The sequence below is a fragment of the Zalophus californianus genome, chromosome 3 (genome assembly GCF_009762305.2).
Source record: "Zalophus californianus isolate mZalCal1 chromosome 3, mZalCal1.pri.v2, whole genome shotgun sequence".
In the NCBI taxonomy this organism is placed as follows: Eukaryota; Metazoa; Chordata; class Mammalia; order Carnivora; family Otariidae; genus Zalophus; species Zalophus californianus.
Genome location: NC_045597.1, coordinates 1,184,910 through 1,200,221, shown reverse-complemented (window position 1 = coordinate 1,200,221; position 15,312 = coordinate 1,184,910). Strand labels below are relative to the sequence as shown.

At 55.9% G+C, this 15,312-nt stretch overlaps 1 protein-coding gene across 9 annotated transcripts in view; it reads left to right on the top strand.

Moving 5' to 3' along the window:
* Nucleotides 1–1,067: 1,067 nt before the first annotated feature.
* ATP11A (ATPase phospholipid transporting 11A) overlaps nt 1,068–15,312 on the top strand; it is a 116,751-nt gene continuing 102,506 nt past the window's right edge. For all 9 annotated transcript variants that reach the window (XR_003519066.2, XR_003519067.2, XM_027589029.2 and 6 more), the window contains exon 1: nt 1,068–1,458. Coding sequence is in view for 7 of the 9 variants with exons in the window: in XM_027589029.2 (XP_027444830.2) it covers nt 1,420–1,458 (39 nt within the window). In the remaining 2 variants the exon portion in view is untranslated. The remainder of the gene's footprint in view (nt 1,459–15,312) is intronic.

Below are 15,312 nucleotides of genomic sequence, written 5' to 3'. Positions count from 1 at the left end.
GACGAGAAGTTGGAGCAAAGCACCTCAGTTAAAACAAAGCTGAGTGTGGAGCTGAGGAGAGTCTGTTTCTCCGCTGGGAAAACAGAAACAGCCCCGGGGAGGGAAGTCATGGTGTCGGTGCTCTCAGGAGCAGTTCTGTCTGGTTCAGAGTGGGCAGCACCAAGCGGGGTGCCCGGGGGGGGGCGGGGGGGGGACCTGGAGGCCGGGCGCACGGCGCGACTTCCCTCCCAGACTTGGCCTCCGGGTGGCCTGACTCCTGGGCCGGGGTTAGGAGGTAGCCGCACGGGCCAGCCCGGGAGAGGGCGGCACCGCGGGCTGCCAGCTAGTGCAACAGGTTCGGGAACGGTTCCAACCCCTCGCCCCCGTCAGATTACAACTCAGGAGACCGAAGGCCTGGAGGCAAGGGCGAGGGAGGGCGCGGGTTTCAGAGAGGAAGGATCTCAGGGGGCAGACCCTAGGCTGACCTTCACCTCTGCGCACCAAAGCTGAGTGAAACTGGGCAGCCACCTGAAGCACGACCTGCAGAGCAGGAGCAAACACGCGTGGGGACTGGCTCGGCACCAGCGCGCCACCCTGACCCGGTTAGCGGGTCTCCCGCCCAACCCGATCCCGCGCCACGCGGGCACCCTCCGCGCCCCTAGCGACCAAGCGCCCGCCATCTGGCCTTCCGGAGGGAGACAGAAGTTTCAGGCGAGCGTCGGAGCCGGGGGCCGGGACGCAGGCCGAGGCTTCCTTCCGCAGGGCGCACCGTCCCCGCGCCCCGGCCCCAGGCCAGGCCCCGGGAGGCGGAAGCAACAGGGAGTTCTCCCCGCCCGCCGGCCTTCGGCCTCAGCCCCAGGGTCCTCCGGTCCTCCCCGCTCCCGGGGCGGGATGGGGACAGGGACGCGGAGGGCGGGCCGGGCGCGCGCGCCTGGTGTGCGAGGGCGGGTGTGGCTGGGCGGGGGCCGCGGGCCGCGGGGCGCATGCTCACTCGCGCTCGTGACGTGCGCGCCGGGACCGGGCGGCCGGAGGCAGGGCTGAGAGGGGCGGCGGGCGAAGGGCAGGGGCGGGAGGGGAGGAGCCGGGGAGTAGAGCGGAGCCGAGCAGAGGAAAGGAGGAGCCGAGCGCAGAGGAGAGCAGAGGAGAGGCGAGCGGAGGAGCAGAGCAGATCGTCCGCGCCTCCACGCTCCCAGCCGGCGGCCCCCGCCAGCAGTCGGGGCCCCGAGCAGCCACCCCAGCCGAGCGGCCACCCCCGCGCCGGCCGCCGCGGGCCGGGCCGGGCATGAGCGCGGAGGGGCCTCGGCCGCCCCCCGCACCGCCCGGCGCGCCCAGGCCGTGACCGGGTCGGGGGGCGCGCGGGCCGCACTCGGGCCCGGGCCCATGGGCGCGCCGAGCCGGGCGCGGGGGCGCTGAGCGCGGGCGGGCGCGGCCGGAGGAGCCATGGACTGCAGCCTGGTGCGGACGCTCGTGCACAGATACGTGAGTACCGCCCGCGGCGGGGGGGTGGGGGGGTGGAGCGGGCCCTGGGGACCGGACGCCGCGGTGCGCAGCGCCCACCGTGCTGCGGCCGGGGGCCGGGGTCCCGGCGGGCTCCCGCAGCTAGGGCGCGGGCAGGGCGCCGGGGAGGCTCGCAGAGTCCGCACCTCGGGCTTGCGACGGCCGGGCCCGGGCGTCCGTCCACCTGCTCCGCCCCGCAGCCGCGCGCTCCCTGGCGTCCCGTGGGGATGGGGCTGCCCGGCGGGCACGGTCCTTAGCTTCGCGCGCGGCCCGGGGCTGGGGAGGGAGGTTCGGGTCCGGATTTAGAGATGGGAGTGTCACACTTCTGCAGAAAAGGCAGAGACTTGGTTTGGTTCTTATTTGTAGCACCACTGGAGGATCCAGAAGTGAAGTTTGGCATCTTTTTTCCCTGAAAGTAACCAATCAGATCAGAGGCCGGGTGTTGTGGGCTTCCTCTGGAGTCCACACTCGCTGCTGACGGTGTGGCGAGGTCAGGAGAGGCTCCGAGGGGAAAGCGGGTTTTTCTGACATCAGAGCGAGGGGACACTGCGCGTGGCTGTGGTGTGAAAGGGGGTGTGTGTGCAGAAGAGAAAGAACGCTGTCCGGAGGGTGGTGTTTCCTGCCACTGTCTCAACAAAAGGTGCCTTGTTCTAGGCGGCTGACGTCCGTCCGCGGTCAGGCACAGGTTTGAGAAGTCACTCGCACTGGGGGTTGAAGGCATCATTATGGGTTTTTTACGGTATAGGAATTGTCTTGGGCGGACTTTCCTCTTTATGAGCTTTTTTTGAGAAGGAGACCCTAGCCAGGATCAGTGTGTGTCTTCATCGATGGGAGCTCCAATCACTCACCCTGAATTGATTCACTCAGCAGAAGACTCGAGTCAGGGGACCTGTGCCCACCTGACCCAGGTACCTGTTCCCTGAGCAGGTCAGGCACCTGACCTTGCAGTGGAGAGAAGGGGTGGGGCAGGGCTTAGCAGATGAAAGCTCATGTGATTTCCCCCAAAGTCCATAGTGTGAACTGAGTGGTAAATATCAGGTGACACCTTTGTTTCTCCACTGTGATAAGTTCTAGAAAGCCCAGTCACAGTGACCAGAGGTAAGAAGTGCTTTGTCAGGCAAGGACACTCTCTTCTCGGCTGTCCCTTGGCCAGTTATGTTCCTGCCTCTGTTTCCCCAAAGGGAAACTGGAAAAAGCGTGGAGCTAGTGTTATTTAAAGTGTGCTCACAGTTTTCCAGTTAATTTTCATTCCCTTCCAACTCTAACACTTTGTGATAAAAGGGAGGGTTGCGTGTGAGCGGGACCATCGGTCTGCCTCCAGGAGAGCCGGTGGATGGTCTCCTCTGACCCGGAGGCCCTGCCACTGGATCTGACCCCCCCCCCGCCCCCCGGCAAGTTCCTGACCCTTCATCCTGGGAGTGGGGACTTTCCTCTAGGCCCTCAGCTGTTTTATGTCCTATCAATTTGTATAAATTTCTTGTAGTTGACATGTTAAAATTCCCTTTTGCTATGTTATTAGGCTTATGAAATGACATTTTCTCTCAAACCTAAGGGGTAGCTCTTGCTTAATGAACTTTCTAGGCGTGTGCATTGTTTGGTAACGTCCCTAGAACCCAGGTTATGGGATACTATTATTTCTGTATTTCCATTCCATGTCTTTTTTTTTTTTCAGTCTGATCATTTGGCTGTTTCAGCATATTCACATACAAGACCATCCATTTCTGTGATACGAGGCTCTTGTTTATGCTGTTGAACTAATTTGGGTTTGATCAGGGACAGTCAGGGTCTGTCAGGGTCAGTCATTATGTAGGACCAAATTGTATTTCATTTTGCTCGAAGAAGAGGCAGAGCCTGGGATTGAGTACTTATGTCCGTGTGGTTTCCTTATGTGCCTTATTTTATAAGAACAAATAAAAGCTTACACCCTGTTCTCTTCCTGTGTTCACCCAGGTCAGAATTTCTAGGACAGAGAAAACTTTTCAGCTCCTTCTGAGGTGCGAGGGTTGCCAGAAGGTAAAGGAGTCCTTGAAAGCATTACTACAGATATTTCATTCTGGCGAACTCCAGAGAGAGAGAGAGAGAACAGGCGAATGAATGGGAGAAATAGTCGGGGTCCCGCTGTGTAGACGGCAGCCGTGTCACTGGTGGTGTGGATGGACGGAAGCCGTGTGGAGGTGACCTGTGTGTAGACAGCACGATGCTTGTGTACCGTGATGTGGTTCATGTATCATGAGGTAGTTGGGCCTATTTACAAATTTTTGCATTTAACGAAGGGGATGGAGAGTTTGAGTTCTTTCCTTACAGGTGTGAGGCGGGAAGCCTGGGCTCGGGGGGTTTCAGTTCTGGGAGAAGCCCGTGCAGCCTCGTGGTCCCTGCGGGGTCTGTGGGCCGTGTAACCTTGGGCAGGCCCCGCCTCCGTGCTCCCATCGGAGACTAGCCGGAGCGCCCTCTCACGGGGCTGTGAGGCTCGCGTGAGGGATATGGGTGGAGCTCGGAGTGTGCTGGCTCTCAGGGAACGCTCCGTACATTTATCACGCGGGCCCTTAGCGCGATTCAGTCCCCGGTGGGGGGCCTGGGCGCCCTGCTCCTGAGCAGCAGGCCAGGCACACAGGCCACAGGCCACATCTGGCCATACATGCGCTCGTGCGTGAGCATCCCAGGCCAGGATAACCGCGCCACAGGATGCCTGTGCTTCCTTCCCTTCCGGACTTCACGTTTGGAAGACTTGGCTTGGCAGTTCTGTGGGTCTGAGCTTTGTCTTGTTCTGGGGCTGGGATTTGTTTCCAGTTGCTCGGCCTGGGCGTCTGGCCCCAGCTCTGCCAGGCTGCCTGTCCATCTCCACTTGTTTCTCACCCTGTTTGCTTTCTAGTATCTTTCTTACGTTTTCAGACAGTAAACGGGAAGAATGTGCAGGCTTTCCTTGCTGACGGTGCATCCTGCTTCTGGAACAAGCTGCTACAGTAGGGCTTTCTCTGTAAGGGAAAGGTAAATGTTTTGGGTCCCTGGAGAACTTTAAGCACGACTGTATTTGAGTGCTGTAAACCTTCTAGAAAGTCCAGCCATCTCTGTCTGCTTCCGTCCCTCCGTGTCCATGTGGACCACTGTCCACGCTCACCAGAGAGGCGGCCTGTTCTAAAGGGCAGACGTTCCTTTGACTCAGTTGTTCCAGTCTCTGTTGAACAACTTAAAATGCTGCAGGACTTCGAGTTCCTCTCCTCATCCCGCGTGAGATGGCTTTTCCCACCCAGGCCTGCCGGTCCTTGAAGACGGTGAGCCTTGCCTGAGCGCGACCCAGCGCCTGGCCTCGTGAAGTGTTTACGCGAGCCGGCCCGCCCCATGCCAGTCCTCAGGAGCTGCCCGGGGTCAGCCGCACAGTTGAAAGCAGTCTGCCTGGTCTCTAATTTAACCTTTATGTTCCAGCCTTCGGTGAACTCTGCACTGTTCCCACAAACCCCGTAGAACCTCTGCACGTTAGGAACAAGCAATCCCGAGATGCTTTTATTCCGAGCCACAGGGTAAATTTAATCACAGTGCGGAGAAGGAGTTTATATGATGGGTTTTGCTACAGTCAGTTACATTTCTAGGGTGAGAACACTGTCTCTGTTTACTGTTGGTCAGAACTGCGTTGACCCCGCCGACAAACATGCTTCACCGCTTAACTACACAGGAAGTCCTAACGTTTACAAACCTAAATACAAATTGTTCCTTGTTGCTCAACCATATGTTCTAACATAAACAGGGTTGATAAAAGATGGTTGGATCCCTAAGTCCCAGACTTGTAAATGCTTTTCTAACCAAGTTAAATTTGGCAAAAATGCTATTTATTTGCAGCGAAGATCAATGGAAGGCAATTTTTACAGCATTAGAAACTCAGCAGGATTGAATGAAGATTGTTGTTGCTTTTGCTTGCGTGCTGGTATCCGAGAGAAACAAAACAGTGGATCATGGAGGCCAGAAGTTCCAGCTGGCCCCCGCCTCTGTGAGCCGTGGGCACACTAGCTAACATCCCCAGTTCCCTGGTGTCTTGTGTGGGATGAGGTGATGTGCCTCCCTGCACAGAGCTCGCGTGTCCCTCTGGGATCATAGACATCCCATGGCTGTGTGCAGCCCCGCACTTCTCAGACCTTCAGACATCTGCTTCATGTGGAGTGTCGAGACCTTGCCTGGTGCTTCGTGGAGGGAACGTGGTCACCAGAGAGGACTCCCCCTCTTCCAGGCAGCCCACCAGCACTGCCTGGTCTGCTCTCGTCTCCTGGTTTGGGACCCCGCATCTCCTTCTTCCTCCTGGACCATCTGTGTCCCTCCTTAGCCCCCGTGGAGTGGCCAGCCCTTCAGATCGCCTGTTCTTAAACACAGACTTCCCCTGCCCCCACTTCTCCGTCTCCTTCGCGATTGTGCTGACGTGTCCTGCTTTCCTCCTGTAGCCTCCTCATACTCCCGTGGGCTCATCGCCATTTCCATCACCCTGGAGGCCCTTGGTGTCCTTCAGAGCCTCCCAGCACACACTGGTGAGCGCCCTGTGCGTGTACCAATTCCTCTCCCGGCCGAGCACACCTAAGCCCGGTCCCTGGGGCACTACCTTCAGATGCGGGTGTGGCGGGCAGAAAGCCAAGCACAGGAGTAGACGTGAGGGCAGAGCTGGGGGACTGGGCTGTGTCCCAGGCAGAGTGGCTGCCCTGTGGCCTTCCCGCCTGCCGTTGGCCCTTCTCGGGTCCCCCCCCACCCCGGGCTTCGTGCTGGAGGACCCCCAGGCACCTCGTCCATGTCCGTGGACCCCACATCTCTCCCTGCCCCTCGGCTGCCCCGCCACACACCTGGACCAGTTCCTGGCGCAGGGTCGTCCCTCCAGAGACATCTGCCTGAGTGATTCCTGCTTGTGTCAGGACTGCTGAGAAGTTTGTGTGGAGGTCGCCACCGGACACTTCTGGAGGAAGCTTCATGGTGCTTCCAGGGACCTTGAGTGATTAATGACAGTCTCTTAAAACATGTCTAATGTGACTTCGAACTTTTGGATTCTCTTTCCTTGATACATTTCCCAGCATCATAAACACGTGGGAGCGGGCAGGCATCTGGGCCACCCCCCTCTCGCGGTCCGCACCACAGTGCGGAATGTTGGGTCCTAAGGGCCACGGCCCATGGTCCCCACGCCCCTGGTGGGTCGGCCCAACTGGCTTTGTGGCTTGCGCGTGAAGCGTCTCCCTGGGTCCCGGTACAGCGCCCCCTGTGGATCACGGCGGGTCCTGGGGTGAGTGGGTCCCTGGGTGCGCATCCCCTTCTTGCCTCTGTTGTCCGGACCGTGCGGCCTGGGAGGAGGGACCCGCCACAGTGCAGCTCCCGGAGCTGGATGGAGACCAGCTCTTAACTAACTGCTCCCTGGTGAGGCCCAACTCCCTTCAAACAGCATAAACGCTTTCTGTTTTCTGGGCAAAATAATTGGGTTTCCCAATTTTTGTTAGATTCTTAAAAGAGTGCCTGTCCCAGTTAAGGTTAAGAATGCTTGTCCGAGGACACAGGTAGAAAGTTGCCCCACTCGGTGGCTTCAGAAACGTGTGAATGCACATCAAAGTCCATATTTCTCCACTTTTTCAGTGATGGCTTGATCTGGCCCACCCTCACTGGATAGCTGCCCCCGACCACAGCTGCAGTGTGAGCGAGCCCTGGCCGGGGGCTGCCCACTGTCACCCCCCAGCAGCGTGCCGGCTCCCCTGGCTTGGTGGGACACCTGGCCTCTCCCGCGGTCCTGCTGTTTCTCAGGTTCCCTGACTTCGTCTGCTGTCCCCCCGGGGGTGCCTGCCTCACTCACAGCCCCTGCCTGGTCCCCGGGAGCGCAGGACACCCTGGTTCAGACCCTGGAGGGAGGCCTCTCGCCCCTGTGTGAGGGCAGTGAGCCGCACCCATGCTGCTGTGCCGGTCCAGGAGGGGACCCAGCGCGGGAGGCTCAGAGTCAGCGGGGATTTTCGGTTTCCTCCCTCAAACTTCTCCCTTTTGTCACCTGGGCTGAGGCCAGACCCCAGCGTGTGGCCCTGGGGGCAGCTTTGTCAGTGTTCGCCTTTCCAATAGTTCTGTAAGGGCAATGGGAAGAAGCTCCTTTCCTGCAAATAACAGCTACACGCTTGTCAGAAGGGGGTAGGAAAGCTTTCCCGGCTCAGAAAGGTAGTGAAAATAAGATCCTTTTCCTGCTTTGGAAGACAAGACAGGAATTTCACGAGGTTTGTTACTTGTGAAAAAGACTCTTTGGCCAAAGACCAGTAATTAAGCATTCCCAGGGATGGGAAGAAGGTTAGCCTGACAGAGGGGACATCTCTGCCCCTCATCTGCTTGTCCCCCACCCTCTGCCCGTGTCCCCGGGTGGGAGTAGTGAGCAGGGCTGCCAAGAGAGAGACAGAGGGAGACAGAGAGACAGAGACAGGGAGAGACAGAGAAACAGAGACAGACACAGAAGGGGAGAGACAGAAAGAGAGGGAGACAGAGACAGAGAGGTAGGGACAGAGACAGAGAGGGACAGACAGGGAGAGAGACAGAGTGACAGAGAGACAGAGACAGACAGAGAGAGGCAGACAGGACGGTCGGCCGGCTCCTCCCTGAAGCAGGTGGGACGGCCTTGCTGCCCTTGCACAGGAGGAAGGAACAGACCCAACAAGTCTGGAGGTGCGCTCTGTCCCTTCTGTGCAGGAAGGGATCCCGTACCCCGAGTCTGCATCCTGTGAAGGGTGATCGTGAGCCGTTGGCCTGGTTCCCGGAATAACAGTGAGGAGCGTCGCTCTCCACTCACACTTCACCAGGGAGATCACTTCATGGAAATACCTGGACCTCTTTTATTTTGTTGGTGAATTTACCCCCAGGGGCACCTGCTTGGACCTTGCTTCCCCCCCCCCAACATGCGATTTGGGAAGACGGCGGGGCAAGCCGTGCCCTTTGCAGGAGGACGTGGGGGCACAAGTCTATGAGCTACGGTGAGCTTGAGACTAAGAACGTTCTGCGCGCCGTGACGTGCTGTCCGGAGATGGGTTTGTGCCCAAGACCTGCTTCGACCCCTCCCTGGTCCCGCCTCACGTCGTTACCCTGCGCCCTGCACTTCGGTGTTCAGGAAACACACAGACACTAAATTTTGTGGGTGATGTGTGTAAACAGAGCTGTGCTCATCATTAGCTTGATAAAGAATTAGTACCCGGATGATATTTTGGTCATGTTTGGTATTTGATAGGAAAGCCCTGCGTACTTTGATTCAGAGATAGGACGTTCCAGAATGCAGGAAGGCGTACCCAGTGTGCCTGGCACTGGGGGGGCAGGGAGAATTATGGAGCCAGGGGAGGAAGGGCCCGGGTAGCGTCTGGTGTAAAGCCAGGTGGTCAGCAGTTCTCGTTTGCCCTGGAGCTGCACTCCCCACCACTGTCCCACCCCGGGGAGATGGAGCAGGGCCAGTAGGTCCCATCCCCGACGTGCCCCGTGCAGCCCCTGCATCGCGCTCAGGTTGGAGGCACCTTTTCCTTCCAGTGGCACCTGCTTTTGGAACCCGTCATGTTTCAGGACCCTGCCTGAGCTGTCCCTGGAGGATGGGGGTTGGTGGGAGGCTGTTGGCATGGCTCGTGATTATCAAGCCGATAATGAGCACCGTGTGCCTGGCAAGATGCAGGGACATGCATGCCTCCCTTTGCCCTCATGCTCCAGATTCTTCGTGTAAGAGGGAGCCAAGACCGTTCAAAGCTGTTCTTCGCTGGTGCGCTTACCTGGGGGCTCCTTACACTCCCACGTCAGTGTGGGTGTGCAGGGAGGGAGTGAGTGGGCTTCAGGTGCGGGCCGCAGAGCCTCCGGCAAGACCCTCGTGCTGTGTGTCGAGTGTGCACCATTTACCTTTCTTCAGTGGACTTCTTCCTCTCTCTGTGCCTTTTTTCCTGCATCTTACTAGGTGAGGTTAGCAGCCAGCAAGTTTCTGGAAGGGTGATCCTAACATACGGCTTGATTATCAAGGCAGTAGATGCTCAGAGGGTGGTACAGGAGGAATCGTTTTCACGAAGAGTTGACGTATTGTTTACTCTTCTCTCAGGTGCTCGTTACAGAGTCCGTGAACTTAGGTGTTGATGTATGTGCTATAGCATTTAAGACACCACGGGAGACGGGTACTGCATAAATATGTCTCAGTCAGCTCAGGCCTCAGTAACAAACACCCCAGGCCGGGCGGCTTACACCATGGACAGTCCCAAGATCAAAGAGCCGGCACATTCGGCTTCTGGTGAGAGCCTCTTCCTGGCCTGTGGTCTCATGTGGCCGTTGCTCATGTGCCGGGGGACGGGGGCGGGGGTGGGTGCGGAGAGAAGGCAAGTGATCCCTGTGTCCAAATAACCATCCTGCTGGCGGTCAGGGCCTGAGTTTATGAGTTTGGGAGAGACGCTGTTCAGTCCATGACTGTACACTGTGAAAGCCGGCCCTGTTCAGGTTGTAAATACTCAAACAGATGGGAATATCAGAGAGAGGACCTTGAAAAGGCACATGGAGTTTGCTTACTGTTCTATCAGAAATGGAGAAACGTGGGCGCCTGGGTGGCTCAGTCGGTTGAGCGGCTGCCTTCGGCTCAGGTCATGATCCTCGAGTCCCGGGATCGAGTCCTGCATCGGGCTCCCTGCTCAGCGGGGAGTCTGCTGCTCCCTCTGACCCTCCCCCCTCTTGTGCTCTCTCTCTCTCTCTCACTCTCATTCTGTCTCTGAAATAAATAAATAAAAAATAAGGAAAAAAGAAAAACTCTCTTTTAAAAAAATACAGAAATGAATGTTCCACAAAATGTGGAAAGATAAAAATAAATTTTTAGTGGGAATGGGTTATTTCTTTAAAATTGTGGAACAGATTTCGGCAGTTGGGCTGTTAGTAGCTCTAAGAGACCCCGGTGTCCATCACTTGATTAGACCCGAGGGTGTGGTATTTGTGTTTCTTTCCACCGCCGCTGCAGGAGGCTGGCGGGAGCATGGCAGCAGCTGCTAGGACAAGGCTACGAGGTACTGTTTTGGGTTTGTATCATAATCCAAATACACGGCGTCTGGCTCGTGGACGGACAGATGTCAGGGTTTTCCGCCCATAACTGGATTGGACGTTTCCGCTTGGGCTGGCGTGTCCTGATCCGGTGCCTCTAGTAAACGGAATGGCGTTTCGGCGACTTCTCTTGGCCTCTGGACAGCACGACACTGTACCTTTGGCGGTTTGGAAAGTGAGCGTTGGACATGGAACCTGACTTCCTAACTCGCATAGGAGGGGCGTGTGCTCACGCCTGCACCAGCACAACCCACACGTGCCTGGTCCGCACTCGGGGGCGCACACACCTGCGGCCTTGCGGGCTCTCCAGGCGGCCGATTCCTCGGCCCCCCTGCTGTCTCTTTCTGTGGCAGGTACCTCCCACTCCCAGCCTCCTTCTCCTTCATCCAGCATTTGCTTAGGTGGTTCCCAGAACAGAAATGACCCTAAAGCACTCTTCCTCTTCTGTCAGGAGTGAGGGTGGCTTTGCTGACGGCACAGGCTGAGCGGCCCCAGCGTTAAGAGAAACTGCAAGTCTGCGACACCATTTGAAGCCGGGTGCCCGGAGGACTCCTCCAGCCTCTCTGTGCGCAAGGGATCTGAGGCTCTCGAGTTCGTGTTCTGGGAAACGAGAGTCTGAGGTTGGCGTGGGGGCCGATCCCTCCTGTGTACCCACTCCGAGGTCCCCAGACCGCCCTCCTTCCTCCTAGACGGGCCTGCCGGCACCTCACGCGGCATTACATAATCTGTCTCCTTCAGAGAAAAGAGGATTTCCTCCACCCTATTTTCAGCCGAGGATTAGGGATGGTGAGGTTCTGCCATTAGGATGTCATCTAGATTTTTTTAAGATTTTATTTATTTATTTGACAGAGAGAGAGACAGAGAGGGAACACACGCAGGGGGAGTGGGAGAGGGAGAAGCAGGCTTCCCGCCGAGCAGGGAGCCCGATGTGGGGCTCGATCCCAGGACCCTGGGACCATGACCAGAGCCCAAGGCAGACGCTTAACGACTGAGCCACCCAGGCGCCCCATGGATGTCATCTAGATTTTTGTGTGATTTTTCAAGAAGATCTCAGAAATTTGCCCACTGAAACCCAAGTTTTAAAATTGGAATGGAATTTTAATTTAATTTAAAATGGAATTAATTTAAAATTATTACATCGACTAAAATTATGGGATGATCATTGGTAAGGAAGATGTTTACAAAATGCCTGAAAGTGACAGAGAACTATTCACATGTGGGGTAATTTCAGTGACCTTTCACTTTAGAAATGTGTGGAAGTCGTTTTGATTTGCATAAACGTAGACGAGCCGGGAAGAGAAACCCGCGTGGCCCGCACGCCTCTGCGCGGTAAGGTTGGGCGTCGCGCGGACCCGAGGGCGGCGTGTGTGTGAGGAAGGCCGCGCGGTGCTCGTGGGGCCGGCCTCTCTCGTCCTCCTTCCTCGGGTCTCTTTGCTCATTCGCCTTTTCTCTGACGTCGCATGGGAGTAGGCACGGCACTGGAGGGTTTGTGGGGGGCAACCCATTATGATTCTTATGAAGAAAAGTTTGTGGCGTACTCAGCACATACTAGGTGCTCAACATGGGGTGTTCATCAGATATTTATTGGGCCCCTGCTGTATGCATGGAGGCTTCAGTGGGGAGCAGCCCGGGAGGCTGTGTGTTCGTGGCAGGTGACGGGCAGTAAATAAGCACGTGGCGTGCGGGGTGCCAGGAGGGGCCGCCGAGGAACGGGAACCCCCGGCAGGAGGGTTGGGACGGGTCGCTGTGGAGAAGATCGGGCGGCCTCCGCGCACGGTGAGGCTGAGGCTGGGCGGCCGAGGTGGAGGGGGGCCCTCCCGCGCACGGCCGGCTTACCTCCTCGATAGCCCGCGCGGCTCCTGAGTTCATTGCCTGAAACACAGCATACGTTGTGTGTGTTGCTTTTGATGAAGTTTTAAGTTCTTCTAAAAATCATGTGGCGAAATGAGGAACGTGTTACATGATAGGTAAGTTAGAAGTATCAATTTATTGAACAGGTAGACAGTAGGTTGTTTTATGGGCAGTGTTTTTCACTGTGGTAACACATACAGAACATGAAATTTACCACTTTCACCCCTTTTATGTGCAGTCACACTGTGCAGCCACCATCCATCTCCAGAGCCTTTGTGTCATCCTAAACAGAGTTTAGGGCAATTGCTGAGTTATGGGCAATTTTAATTAGTTTGTTGTATGTGTGATATTGTGTCTCTTGCTATTTTGGAAACACATTTTTTTTTCTTATTTTCTTTAAATTTTATTTATTTATTTGAGAGAGGGAGCACAAGCAGGGGGAAGACAACAGTGGGGGAGGGAGAAGCAGGCTCTCCGCTGAGCAGGGAGCCCGATGTGGGGCTCGATCCCGGGACCCTGAGATCATGACCTGAGCCGAAGGGAGAGGTTTAACCGACTGAGCCACCTAGGCGCCCCCATTCCCTTAACTTTTTTTTTTAATTTTTTTATTGTTATGTTAATCACCATATATTACATAATTTGTTTGGTGTAGTGTTCCATGATTCGTTGTTTGTGCATAACACCCAGTGCTCCACGCAGAACGTGCCCTCTTTAATACCCATCACCAGGCTAACCCGTCCCCCCACCCCCTCCCCTCTAGAACCCTCAGTTTGTTTTTCAGAGTCCATCGTCTCTCATGGTTCGTCTCCCCCTCCGACTTACTCCCCTTCATTCTTCCTCTCCTGCTATCTTCTTCTTTTTCTTTTTTTTTTTCTCAAAATATGTTGCGTTATTTGTTTGAAAAAGACCTCAACAGGGTCATGAAGAACCTTATTGAAACTTAAGCTCACTAATTAAATTTTAATGGAAAATGCATCCAAGTAGGAGGTTATTTTTTTCTTCTAAATAATCCGTGGTGGTGACTTTTACAAGCCGTTGAGTACTCGGGAGGAGTGCATTCGAGGGCTGGGTTGTTCACTCCGTGCCTGAGGACGTAGGAAAGGGACCCTTCGGGAGAGAGAATTTCCTGGAAGTCAGGTCTCCACACAGCACGCTCATCACACGCAGCTCATCAGCACAGACTTGCTTAGTGGTGTCGAGTCACATGTGGTTTCCTGTGTGCATTTGTGAGAAGTAGGGGTTTTAAAGCATTTTATGGACATTTTCTTCCAGAAGCTCCATTCTGCTGACTGCCTGGTTTGAACACGTTGTCCATTTTCAGCTAATCTATAACATTATGTTCTTTCACTATCTAACAAATTAAGTAGATTAGTTAAATCCAAAAGTACATTTGCAAATGTCTTCTCTAAAATGGTTGATTCTGCGAGAAGTGACGTCCTGTTCTTTCTACCAAAGGTGATAGGAGATTTTTTTGTTCTTAAATTGAAGTAATTTTTTGATTTCATAAATTGTTCTGTTTCTTTTTAGAGAGTAACTTGGTTCCAAAAGCTGCAGTTCCCTCTTCTTAGTACCTGATTTATTAACGAGAAACTTAGCTGTAAAACGGAGTAATTATCCCGTAGTTTGTCTCATTAAAAACCACGCTGTGTGGTGAGTTGGCCGGATGCCCTGTTTGGCAGGTGATCATCGGAGTTGATAGAAAAGTAAGAAGTAAACGTAAAGAGAGAATTAATGGCCTTTGCACCCTCACACTTCATTAAAAAAATAGGTTGACATTGGTTTTTATCAATTTATTACCCTTGGGTCTTAGGAGCGGTCCTTAGGTCCCTAGTCTGACGGAGGGTCTTAGGGAGCGGTCCTTCGTCTGACGGAGGGCGTCTCGCGTTCCTCACTGGGGTGTGTCGTGTGGCCTGTGCCCTGAGTGGCTGGTGTGCAGCACGGAACTGACCTGTCCCCACCCTGCCACAGTCCCTGTGGCTCAGGAATGCCTTCTCTCCCACCTGTGCAGAACTCAGGATTGTGAATATCTGATTCCACTTTGCTTTATTCTTCTGGTGGGACTGGCAGAGGGCCTGGCTCTAGAGCCGACCCTAAGAGGGGGTCCAGGGTGCCCGCTGTCTGTCAGTGTTCAGATACTCGAGGGGGCAGAGGAAGGCCCTGGGCCGCCCCCGGGGGGCTCTGCACAGGTGCACCTGTTGCCGTGGCCCCGAGACTGCTCCCTGGCCCTCTGCCTTCCCGTCCCCGGGAATCCGGGTTGAGGTGAGGGCCAGGACATGCTTGGGGCCTGGCCCGTGCATTCTTTCTCTGCACCCACGTGTTTGTCACGTGGCGGGCCAGGGGTGAAATCTGCCATCAGTGACCGTTTGACCAGGTGTTCGGGACTGTTTCTTTGTCGGGATGGAGGATGTGACACGGAAGTTAGGTCTCCGGTCTCCTGGGCCCCTCTGGAAAGGCAGCTTCTCAAATCGATTCTGAATTCTATCTTAGAGGCCAGGAGGGGCCTCTAACCACGTAAACTCTAGAAGTCAACAGGCTCTAAGCAGGTGCGCCTCATGGCGATGATCTCCTTGCGTTGCTCGTGTGGTTCTGACCTGTGTGCTTCCAGATTCGGGCCGCTCTGCAGTTCGGGGGGGCCCCCTGCAGTTCTGGGGGCCCCCGCCAGTGCCCGGCAGCCCCCTGGGCTCGCTGACGATGGAAATGAGCGAGCGCCGCCGTGGCGTGGCTCTGGCCGTGACACCAGGGAGCACCAGAAGGCAGGACAGCCGGCTGTGGAGGCGAGGCCTCGCATCTGGTGGCATGTGTGGCCTCCCTGGGCCTGTGGCTCTGACACATTTGCACTTGGAGTTCGTTCTCCGTGGGTGGGAGTGCCACACGTTAGAGATTCAGTAGCAGGGCAGGTGAGGCCAGGTCGCTCACGGGTGGTGGCCGCACGGCTGGGGAAGCAGACCAGTTCCATTATCTGGC